This window comes from Rhagoletis pomonella, unplaced genomic scaffold, assembly GCF_013731165.1.
Source record: "Rhagoletis pomonella isolate Grant_MI unplaced genomic scaffold, Rhpom_1.0 Rhpom_scaffold_00005, whole genome shotgun sequence".
Classification (NCBI taxonomy): Eukaryota; Metazoa; Arthropoda; class Insecta; order Diptera; family Tephritidae; genus Rhagoletis; species Rhagoletis pomonella.
Window position 1 is genome coordinate 21,597,654 of NW_023458559.1, and position 13,319 is coordinate 21,610,972.

A 13,319-nucleotide genomic window follows, 5' to 3' on the forward strand; every position below is an offset into this window, starting at 1 on the left:
TTATTTTGTTTCGTCCAAATTCGGGCTTTCATGCAGAAACATAAAACAAAGAAACATAATTGCTGATAATTTTAAATCAAAATAATTAAAATCCACAGCAACTTTGATGAGTAAAAAAGCGGTACAACATTGTTTTCTTGGCGTTCATTGTGGCATACCTTTTGCGTCTGGCGCTTTGCTGGCAAAGTTATAAATGTCACGCAAAGCTACAAAGTTTTATCTGGCATCAGCTATAGAGAGCATTTATTTCAAGCTTATAAAAGAATGTACATTTTGTATGACAAGTGATAAATACTATTTGACATACATTGACAGCTCTCATAGTTTAGTGATCTATTACATTTTACAACACTTTTATTTGGAAGCAATTAAAAAATTGGGAAAAACCCTGGATTAAATGTATCGAGCTAAAAGGAGACTGTGTTGACAAATAAAAGCTTTTTGACGAAAACTATATCCTTTTTTCAAAAAGTCACTGACTTTCAAATGGCCCCCGTAACAAGAAAAACCACAGTCTTTGAACATGTAAGTATTAAATTTTAAAGTTATATTTGTTATATTTTTTGAGTTAAGAGCGAAATAAACCACTCAAGCGGCTTGATAAACCAAGCAAAATTTCCCTTTGCTTCAAGCAAATTCTGTTGGGTATGGGCAAGGCATAACAAGGTAGAAGTGATTTCGACATTTCTCTCCTTTGAACTGCGACTGAAATGTCAACTCTTAACCCTATAAAGAATGTACACGAAAAAAACTGGTCGCACATAACCAAGCATAGCTCGGTTAATCATAACATTAAAATAAAAATCGGTAGACACTTAAAAAGCTGGAAGCATTTTCCACCTTACTGCATCATTTCTTTTTAGTAACAAAAATCAGTGTAGAAACGAGGACCAAGAAAGAAATCGATCGCGAGTTAATATTGCGCAAAAAGCTGGAAAATCCCAGCATGTTCCATAACGACATCGCAAAAAAGCTAAAATTTCCAAAGTTTACCGTTATTTATGTGCTTAAAAAATACAATGAATGTTTATCTTTAAAAAGGAACCCTGGTAGTGGCAGAAAAAAAGGATTTGCTTGCGAAATTAAGGCAAAGGAAGTGTTATCTGCTTTTAAGAAAAATCCTGGACTTTCGAGAGAGATGTCGGCAAAAAATTAAACATGTCGTCTTCGTATATACAAAAAGTATGCAAAACAGCAGGACTACGTTCTTACAAAGTGAATGCAGCACCTAATCGCAACGGTAAGCAAAATTTGTTGGCGAAACAACGTGCTCGGAAATTGTACGACAGTCTCATACAAAAATTTGGCTGTATTGTTATGGATGACGAATCGTACGTAAAAGCCGATTTTAAACAAATCCGGGGCCGCGAATTTCACACTGCAAATAAAAGAGGCAATGTTGCAGATAAATATAAAAACAAAAAGTTTGACAAATTTCCCAAAAAGTTTCTCATTTGGCAGGCAATTTGCCAATGCGGCTTCAAAAGTGATCCTTTTGTAAGCACTGGTACAATTAACCAAGAAATTTATGTTAAGGAGTGTCTGCAAAAGCGAATTTTATCTCTTATACGGCTTCATAAAGATCCAGTGCTTTTTTGGCCTGATCTCGCGATATGTCATTACGGAAAAATGGCTTTAGGATGGTAACATAGAAACAAAGTGTATTTTGTAGCAAAAGAGGTGAATCCACCTAATTGTCCAGAGCATCGGCCGATCGAAACCTACTGGGCCGTTATGAAATCCAAACTTCTTAAGACCCACAAAGCTGTAAAAAACGCACAACAATTCAAAAATAAATGGCAGCTGGTTTCCAAGGAAATCACTGAAACTTCTGTGCAAGTGCTAATGAAGGACATAAAGTCAAAATTGCGATCGTTTGCTTATTACAAAGAGAATTTACTCTTTTTTAACGAATTTCAATAAAACTAAGTTTAGATGTAAATATATGTAAATATCGTTGAATTCCATTAATATATTTATGTTTTAGAACGTTTTAACTGTGACCAGTTTTTTTCGTGTACATTCTTTAGTATTAAATTTTATTTTTTTTTAATATAAATTTTCAATTGTGAGCTGTGCGACTGATTTTAAATACATAATAAAATGAAAAGGAATTGCGAGCGGTGCGTTGTGTTAGTCAAGAGCCTGGACAACAAACTTGTGCGTTATTTTAAACATTCGAATTGTCAAGTGAAGCGGCAACGGTGGGCAAATTGCTGCGATGTTTCATTAGGAGACTCTTCACGTGTGGTCGTGACTTTATTTGTTGCCCATCGCAGCCGAGTATTTCTAAGTGGACGCGTTTGGTCCCAGGTGCAGGATTTATCATACCGAATATGAAAAGAAAATCTCCCTTTCATATACATACATGGATAGGCCAAATTCCAAATGGTGGTCTGATAAAACCTAAACCAGTATTCCTTGTTGACATAAAGAAACTGAAAGTAATTTTTAATAAAATTAATGGAAAGGAAATTTCGAATAGCAAAAATTTAATTGCTAAATTATTGAAGTTAAGTTCTGATGTAAATTTAGAAGAATCAAACTTTTTTTAATGACTAATATACTTTAGAATTAAGTATTTCAATAAAAAAATAAATGCTCAAAAACATTGGGATAGTAAAAGCAAGAAAATTGTCAGAACGGTTTTATAAATGAGTGGGTTTCATTTAGTGGGTAATTTTGTGTAAGTATGCATTCCCATATTTACATTAAACCGAAAATTCAATAAATAAAATGAAGCTGATTCTAATGAGATTTTAAATATTTTCATATTTACAAAAACTTTCATTTCAAAGAAGTTGAGTTCTATCAAATATGGTAAATGCATAACAAAGGGTTAATTTCTTTGTTTACATTTTTTGACATTACAGTCAGGTATGAGAGAGCTCGACTGAATTTTCACTTCTACTTTGTTGAATATGCCTTGGTATGGGTGTGCTTGGAGATTTAACAAACCGCTTGAGGGAAATTCGAAAAAAAAACAATTTTAGATTTTCTGGCTGTCTGGTAGAAGTTTGATCAATCCTCTTACGTTGTGTATGGCGAAATCGCCTCATTCGTAACGAAATTTTCACCGAGTGAGAATGTAGGAGAGAAAAATAGAGGACTAAACCTTTTTAAAATTGTGGTTTATTTTGTTCATTATCTACATTTTTTTGTATAATACGAAACACCCAACTAAATCCTTCAAAGATTTTTTTCCATGTTTTTTATTTTTTGTGTGTTTGACGTTCTTCTAGCAAACGAGCGTAATGTACGTATGCGTATAAATAATTTTGATAACAATTCCTTTTAAAAGCTTGCTGAAATTAGTGTGTTATATACACAGTGGCGAAAATATAAATAGGGAAGAGCCATTTTAGCATTATTTGGCTATGTCCCTTTCCTTTACACCGGTACACAAAAAAAGTGGTGTGTGCTTTAAACCAGACCCACCTATCGACATGTTTTTCGACCCGCTGAAGCCGAATCTGAGGTCCGTTTGACTCATACACTCTCTAAATTTCGATTTTCGGTTTTTCGCATTTTATTCTGAATTTTATGGGTGTACGAGTCATACGGACCTCAAAGTAAGTCAAAATTTCAAACTTTGTACAAAAATTAGCGAAATTCGACAAACTTTCATGAAAATATTGAGCTTTTTAATTCGATTTCTTAGAAACATTCTGAGTATGCAGTTTTGTAGCACATTCATTTGTGCAAAGTGCAAATTCGAAGTAGCTCCGACTTACCGTTGATTTTTGGAAATTTTTTTCGAGAGAATGTTGCTCATTTTCTCCATATAAAAAAATTGTCGAACATCTTTGTATGGAAAAAAATGCGCGAACAAAAAATTGCCCAAAATGAACGGTAAGTCCTAGCTACTTCAAACTTGCTCCTTATTATACTAAAATTAAAGGTTTAAAATGTTGATCATTTGTTAAAATTCGTGGAATTTTTATAAATGTTCTACAAAGTTTGAAATTTTGATTTAGATGGTCTTTTTATATGTAAACTATATTTTCATAAAAAAAAATAATGAAAATTTTTTAAACAAAGAAAAGTAGCCAAAACTTGCTAAAATGTCTTTTCCCTATTTACATTCTCGCCACCGTATAACTTCGAGTCACGATCTTTACGTGCGATACATATGTACATACATATGTATGTATGTAGGTTCCTAGATGAAAGTATCAGCAAAAATTATTATAAACCAGTGATATAAGGTTTTTGGTTATAAGTATATGTCTTAAGTATTCAAATTTAAATATCCATACTTTCTTCCTATAGTCAAAAAAACTTCCAACGCTAATCTAATAAATGCTTGTGTTTTCTCTTTGTTCTCTTCTCCTCTATTTCTAATCTCTTTTTGTCCCTTGGTTATTTTTCTCACCCGATTCGTTACTCCAAAATTCTCCCATTATTTATTTTATTCTTAATATTGCTCGAATAATTTTGTATGTGAATCACATCGACTGCGAATTAGAGCATCGCGCGAGGATATGGCTGCAGCCGCAACATCTCCGACACAAATGCCACCCGACGGTAGCCAAATGCAAATGGGCACCGACCAACATATCACACCAATGGAAGATCCAGATGTCTGGCGTCCTACATAAACAATTAACTCAAACTAATTTTAGAAATGCTCCCTGATGAACGCTGCTAATCATAGCGATTCAGTTTTCAAAAGTTTTTAGTTTAGTTTGCCAATATTTACGGAGTTTCCGTTGAAACATACAACGTATGAGAAGTTTACAAAAGTTTAAATAGTCACTTGCCCCACCAGATGAATGAATTAAAGCACCTAAAATAAAGGGTAGAGTAGAGTAGTGAAAAATAACACAAATGTACAACAACGTAAACTGCAAATTTGCGACTTAAAAAAAGTTTTTGAAAATGATACAAACTGCATAAGCTGCATAAATGTATGTACATTGAAAGTTAATACAAAGCCAATATTACCTTAAATACGGTACTCAACTGAGAGAGCAGCATTCCATTTACGATAATTGTTATATGAAGCATATTTACAAAGTTAAGGAAGATCGTTTTAAACCATATTGTTGTTATTGCTACTTTTGCGCCTACTGAACGATCTCGTAATAATGCAATAAATGAGTATATAAGCGAACATATTTTAAATAAATAATGCAATGTGGACGAAAATTCAAAATTTCAAAAACATTAAATAAAATACTGTAGAGCTAAAAATTTGCATCGTTACTTAGATAAACGTTTTAAAAATTTGGTGTATTGTTCATAAAAACATTGTCATATTGTAAATTGATATCTTAAAACTTAACTAGTTCTTTAACAAAGACCAAAGATTCCTACATATGTACGTAAAAAAAGTAAATGATTATTATGACTTCCCTGCAAATAAGCAGCTAAATTGAATTCCAAAAATGGATACCATTTTTTCTGACTCCTTATCTTTTAATAACAATCAGCTTCAGATTCTTAAAATTTAGCAATGCATGTATTTTGCTGGGAATGCAAAATACAATATTTGACAAATTTTCAATTTTACAGGAGAAGCAAACAACTTTTCAAATATACATACATAGAAATAAGGGAAATTTGTCAAAAGTAGTGTTCTTCGAAAAAACATGCAAAATCAACGGGATTTATTCCAAAACAAAAAATGTATGTATTTTTTATTATACTAGTATTATAGATTTTCAGACGAGCAACATGATAACACTGTTCAAAATTCGAAAAAAAAATTTAACACCTTAATTTAAAAAATGCATTATTTATTGCATTTCTTTCTATTTGCATGCAGCTGCGCATCCTTCACTCAATTTTATATCCTTCGAACATTAAGTGCAATTCAAGACCTTTAATTTGAGCCAAGGTAGAAGCCTCTACGCCCCCTGAGAGCCAAGATATAACAATTTTAAACCAAACTTCGAAACTGCTGTACTAGTTTTTACTCCAAAATTAAAAAAAAAAAATAAAAATTGCGTAAAATGTCGAATGAAATTTCGAAGTTTAACTTCAGAATCGTAATAATTTAGCTCGCAAAGGGCCTAGAGACTTCTACCTTGGCTTAAATTAAAGGTCTTGAATAACACAAAAACTGACTTGTTGTTCGAGGGATATAAAATTGTGTAAAGGACGAACAGCTGCCTGCAAATCATAAAAAATGCAATATATAATTCATTTTTTAAATTGAGGGGTGAAATTTTTTTGTCGTTTTTTAAACAGTGGAATCGTATTAATCGTCTCAAAATCTATAATATTAGTACAATAAAAAAATTTTTTTTTAATATATCCGTTGGATTTTGCATGTTTTTTTCTAATAACACTGTTTTTAACAAATTTTTTTTAAGGTCAAGGAGTGATTGTGGCACAATGGCAATATTTTTCCTCGAAAGGAAATTACATTAGCTTTTAAAGCCATTTCGTTTCATATCAAAATATTGCTTCTGTCGAAGTGTTAAGAAGCACACTCTGTGCCATCGAGTTAGCTCGAATATCTTATTTTTCAGTCGAGAAATGTAATTTTGAAATTTTAAAATTACTATGGTGTATTTTGCTCAAAAACATACTACTCAAAACATAAGACTTATAAAAATATAATTCATTTATAAACAATATATAATATAATAAAATAAAATGTCTATCATACTTGGGCGTAGAAAATTTTTGCTCCCAATTTCTATTTGAGTTAACATGGACTGTGTACATCTCCTCCACACAATATTTCAATAAAATTACACATACTACGTACAAAAGCTGATTAAAGAGAAATGTTTCTTAATATAATTTTTAACCATTTATGTCTTTCGTGTATTGCCGAAATGCAGAACCGTTCCTACTTTTCCTATGTACATATGTAGAAGAGTGGTATAAGTGAATTACAATTGTATAACCAAAGAAAATTAAAAAATTAAAGTATAGTATAATTTCTGGAGTTTAATGTGTATCTTCTAAGAGAATATATTTAGTTCCGAATTTAATTAATATTTGTTGGAAGGAATTGTTGAACTTTCAATTGAATGAAAGATTTAATTAAATAAATATATGTATGTACATATTTTAACAGTTAAAAGTGTAGATTTCAAATGTCATAAGATTCAGTATGGTGATATATATGAGTACATTTATACATTTCGTTTTTTAACTGAAATAAATAAGCATTACGATTTGCGCTAGAGCTGAAATAACGCCAGGCAGCTCCCTTAAATAGCTCTTCGCAGACGTATGTCAGTTGACGGATATTGTTGTTAAACATGGAACGATCCTGTACATGGAGAAAAGCGAATATACTGCCAAATTTATGTACTACAGAATACGTAAATACAAAAACTTTTTAAATCATCGTTTGAAGCTCTCTAAAAAAACAACACGCCGGTCACCAATTTAACAAACTCACAGGCAAATATTATATTTTTTCCCTAGAAAATGATAAATATACTTACTTAATTTCTCACAATAAAATTTTGGTGACAGGTAACAAGATCAACGGAAATGAGGTCAACTGACGCTATTTCGCATACTGGCATACATTATTACCTTTCCAAAAGCGAAATAAAGTCAACAAAAAGTTGGAAATAAAGTAAATGATGATATTTCCTCATTCAAATGGAAATAGCGTCAACAATGCTTAACGCATGTCGATTCAAAGAAAAAAAATTGTGTTCTTTCATCGCACGTGAGATACGAATTGATTTTATTAAAAAATTTTAAATTACGAATATAATAAAAACACGATGAGAAAAAACCAAGAGCTGGAATACGAGAAATATTTGGAGAAAGAATGTAGAAATGATCCAGAACTTGCAAATTTAATGTTTGAAAGAGCAATAATGTCAATGGATTTTATTTCGCTTTTGAAAAGGTAATAATGTCAATTGACTTTATTTCGCACCAGTAAGCGAAATAGTGTCAGTTGACCTTATTTCCGTTGATCTTGTTATTTGTCACCAAAATTTTATTGCTGCTAAAGCACCTTAGTGTTCTATATAGTTAATTTAATACTTTTAATTTGTCTATCTTATTTAGTTGGCTTTGTTAGTACATATTGTGAGTTAGACTTTTAGTAAATTTATTGCAGTGTATGTATGTACATATATGTATGTAGATTGTTGATTTTATAAAATACTTAGTCATCTATTTCACAGTCAAACAGCAGACTCACGCAATCCAACTATTGTATCAATTTTTATTTGAGCTATAATTTCGTTGAGGATATACCCATTTCATATTAGGATTATTCACATTTTGCTAAAATTTCCAGAAATAAGCTGAAAAATAAAAATAATAAACTTCAATCAGGCAAGTTAGAGATTAAGGGAAATTAATGTTTTGTTTTTTAATAAAAGTTTAATATAGGTTTTTACACCAGTTATTCTGATTGTTACCGAAAATTTAATTTTGTAACTGAGACATATACAAATTTTATGAAGAAAAATTGAATCGAGAGCCTAAGTTAGCGGTTACCAAATTTTTGTCACAATCGCAGAATAAACAATAACAATGTATTGTGAAAAAAGTCTGAAAAAATTCTAATAAAAGATAAAAAAAAACCATTTGCGTAAAGTTATAGGACACTCGATTTTCAACTTGTCAAATAACGTTAAACTACAGGCATCTAACTTGGTTCACCGGGGAGTTACCAATAAAAGTTCGAGCTTTATTACCTACAAGCATCCAACCTGCTTGAACCCTCACTTCATTTTCATGCAAATAGAGGTTCGAGTAATTTTTATGAAGTGTGAAGTGTGATATAATTTGACTTTTAGGAAGTTTCATTTTGTGAATTTGGCGCAAGGTCCATTTACATAGTGCCCTGTAATAAAACAATTGGAATATTTTGTAAAAAAAAAATGATAAAAAGTTATACGCTGGGTTTATTAAAGCAATATATTATGTATACATACGGTGACCATAAATATGGATTCAAAATGAAGGACAATTTTTCAAAAATATGCCTACATATATTTACGTAGTATAAAAATATCAAAAGAGTATTTATGATTCTAAATTCTTAATACATTTTAAACTTTAAAAACGAATCACGTTTTCTTCATCGATATTAATCTTTTTTTACATGAATATTTATAAAAGTATAGTAAAACATATTATAATTACAATAGCTTACACGAAAAATGAAAATCTTTAAAAGATTATTTTATAGACAAATTTTGAGTCGTTCAAAACGAAAACAATACCATTTTTTTTGTTTTTTGTGCTTTTCGCAGTTATTTGTCAAAAATCGACGTCATGAATCGACGTAAACGACGAGTTACAAAGGTATTTATGTGCCCTTTACAAAGATATATAATTTGTGCAGATTGCACTTCATTGCATTACATTTATAATCCGATTTGCATTATCTCTGGCTCAAAATTTACTGTAATGATATATCTTCTTTATCGAATTTTTAAACGAATGAAAAAAATAATCAAATAAAACTGCGCATTTTGATTGAAAATCTCACTTTTTTCGACTTTGACGACAAAATGCAAATGGTCGCCTGTAGCACTAATAATTTTCATTGAAGTCGCCACAAGTTATATATTTTGGTAAGAGGCACATCAATACCCTTCGAGATGTAAGTCGCTTACGTTGATTGGGAGATTTTTTCATGAGATATTGAAGAAAAGCTACGAAAAGTACCAAGAAACACTTTTTTGAAAAAATCCATCCATTGTCCGATAATTTTAAAATTACGGATAAAATGCGGGACAAATGCAGGACACTTGGAAAAAAGCAGTACATTTTCAGGTTTTTCAGGTTTGGAAAATTACGCAGGACCGACCTTTGAAAAACAGTACGGTCCTGCAAAAAACAGAACGGATGGTCACCGTATGTATACATCTAAATACTTACTTATTACTTATTAATAAAATTATAATAATTTAAATTGCAAACTCAATTTCGCGCTTTCCTTTTGCGAATTTTTCTATTATCCGTTCACTGTCAATTTCAATATCTAAGTGTACGTGTAAAAGTGCTAGACCTATCAGTCTTTCTTTATACTCTTCTTCCAAATTGATAGCTTCTTTTTCTTAGAAAAATTCGTTTCGTTTTCCTCTATCTATTAAGTATATTCCCCAATTTTAGATGAGAGTAAAAACTTCAAATCAAAAAAGTTTAATAACTCTTTCGGCAATCTTTTCCGGAGATGGAGCAAAATATTATGCAATAGCGGTACAAATATTACCTTTCGATAATAATCTTCAGCGTGGAGGGACAATGTCAAAATTCAATTCCTTAGCGATATCGGTAACTAACGTGGCAATGCATTTTTCTGTTACCCCCTGATATGAAATGAGATACATATACATCGAGGTAATACTCATTAAGTCGGGACTTATTAATTTATCGTAACTGTTGAATACAGATGTTTTTCGTAAAATACGTTCTTATAGTAAAAATGAATAAGAACGGTAATGAACGGTTATGGAAATATTTTTAATTTTTAGTTTTGGATTGTTCACACTTGACTGGTTATCTGGTTAAAAATTATTATTCTGTAGCGTATGTTATTGGTGGAAACTGAATAAAAAATATAACCACATAACCAGATAACCTGATAAACAGGAAAGTGTGAACAACCCATATATTTTTCAAGTCATTCATATTTTTATGTGCATACATATAAAAAACCGAAAGATTCAAACTTGGATTTATATGGCTTTTATTAAAGAATTTACTATATTTTTTTAAACAGGTGATTAAAATTAAAAGATATTAAGACAAATGGTCATATCTTGTCAATATGTGAGTGTCGTAAAGTTATGAAGGGACTATATATTCGTAGTGTCTACACCTGTCACCGAGAATAATTGACGTCTAAGATTTAGAAGAGGAGATATGTTAAAAACTTACAAACTTCTTTATTTTCCTTCTTTCGCTCTCGTAATTATTATTTTCACTTTTGATTCGATCAATGCGGAATGTTATCTTTAAATATTTATATTTCAAGTAGTCAAGTAGTTTTGATTATATTCCCATACCTGAAGTTGCATTACCTTTAAGCCCATCTGTGATTTAACTGTCATTTCTGATTGATTATAATATACACCAGGAATTAAATTTTGTGAAAATTGTAGACAGAGGGTATCGAATAAGCATTCGACTTATTCTATGCACTCTTGTTAATCGACTAATCGGATAATCGGTTAGCAAAAGTTTTCAAAATGTAGTCGATTTCACTTAATCGACTAAACGTTTTCTTTCGACTTTTTCAACTAGCCGCTCACAAACAACTATTCAACTAACCATTCGTTCTCGATTTTTAGAGCGGTTATTTTCTTTCAATAAGCAGTGGTTTATTTTATATATATTTTGAGTAGCTATAGGAAACCCAACCGCGCTATAACAATACTTTTATTGTAAACAACTGTCACTATTTGAATTATTTCGATTTCTTGATAATGAGCGCTTAGTCGAATCGATTAATTCTTATTCGACTACGTACTATCAAAAAAGTTGCTAATCGGATTGTCGATTTTTAACAAGAGCTCTACTATGCATATGCAGTCACTCTCAGAAATATTCGTAAATTAGTTTTTTCACAACATTCAAAATGTTTTCCATCATACATCTTTTCTATAACAAAAACCATATAAATCATTCTTGCAATTTTTGTACAAAATTCGTAAAAATGAATAAAACTTTAAAAAATTTCAATTGAAATTTCAAATTTTTTATTCAGAATTTTAAGAACTAAATTTCGGTACGCAGCTCTATAGCCCGTTCAATTTTAGTATAATAAAGTGCAAGTTTCAAGTAGCTAAAAAATTTGTTGTCGGAGGTGTTGTGTATTTGTTTCCATATTTTTATATGGAAGAAAATGCGCAACACCCTCGACAAACTACATACCGAAAATTTTTCTAAACATTCTGAATAAAAAGTTTGAAATTTGGATGAAACTTTAATTAAGTTTGATTCATTTTTATGAATTTTGTACAAAGTTTGCAATAATGATTTATATGGTTTTTGTTATAGAATAGGCTACATTTTAAAAGAAAGTTAACGAAAAAGATTTATGATGGAAAACATTTTGAATATTGTGAAAAAACTAATTTACGAATACTTTTGTCAGTGACTATGTATCATGAAATCGTGTTAAATGTTGTTTTTTTTCAGATTTCTTCTCTCTATATAACTGAATGCATGTTTAATTTAAAATACGATTTATAGTTTTTCATATAAATATGTATGTATGTATGTATAATTACGCTGTTTAACTAACTTTTTTCTCGCTACTAGGGCTTCCGCGGAAGAAATGCGCCAAGCTGCTGTTCAATCAGGCTTAGCGGGCACACCAGGCGCCACAACGAATGATCGCGCCAGTATTGTGAACAATGCTCAACCATTTTCCTTCACCGGCGCGGTAGGCACAGACAGTAATGTGTGATACTGTAAACTTGACTGTAAAATTCAAACAAACCTTTGGGAGCGTTGCACAGAGAAACATTTGGCAAATGCAAAAAATATAACTAGGTTTGTTGTCGCGATCAGTTCCCGTTATCAGCGTACATTGTTTACGTATACTATGTATGCATTGCCAGAGTGCCTCCAAATTTGTTAAAAAAAAAACTAAGAGTAAAGAATTGAAATGGGAAATTTTACATGCAGTGTAATTCACTGTGGCATCAGAGTGAATGATGATTTCGAGTGAATTGTCTCAGCCAACACCGATTATTAGCGCCTTCATTGGTTTCTAAGGATTATGTTATTAACGGTTGGCTTGCTAAATACTACTATCATATGCATATAATATGATTTATTTCAAATTAAAGTAACGAGGATGGTGAAATATGGTTTGCATCTACTTTTTAAATATAAATTCTTAATATTCATTTGTTTATTATTTTTCTTTTTGTCTAGATATCTTAAATTTAAGCTATTTATTGCATCAGACATACGCTAACACAAGAAAATGTACTTCGTCTGCTTATTTGTACTGATATGTTTGCTAGTTCTTTTGTACTCGTAATGAAAATACTTATTTGTGGCATTCCATTGTGCAGTGAAGCGCTTGTAAAATTAAAAGATTGATAGAAAGACGTTATCGAATTTCGTGCTGTATTTCGAAATGCACAAACATTTTCCGTTGTTTTATTAAATTCGTTATGATTAAAAAAATACCTTATTCAGCAATAGTAAATATTTAACCTAAGATTCCTTATTTAAAAGTCAAAAACTACACACATATTAATCATCTCAATTGTATTATTCATGATTTATGTTATTCTAAAATTTAAATCAACATGCATACGTTTCAAGCCATTCGTTTACTAAAAAGATTTGCGAATAAGCAAATGTTGAGCAAATTAAGTAAATATCAGCTATGCAAAAAATATGATTTCAGA

General features: G+C 30.9%; 1 protein-coding gene across 1 annotated transcript in view; it reads left to right on the plus strand.

Annotated features, from left to right (window-relative positions):
* Nucleotides 1-13,038, plus strand: part of LOC118738764 (calcium channel flower) — a 37,197-nt gene extending 24,159 nt beyond the window's left edge. The window contains exons 3-4 of the mRNA XM_036469726.1: nucleotides 12,214-12,767; nucleotides 12,835-13,038. Coding sequence (XP_036325619.1) covers nucleotides 12,214-12,361 — 148 coding nt within the window. The 3' untranslated portion in view covers nucleotides 12,362-12,767; nucleotides 12,835-13,038. The remainder of the gene's footprint in view (nucleotides 1-12,213; nucleotides 12,768-12,834) is intronic.
* Nucleotides 13,039-13,319: the final 281 nt, after the last annotated feature.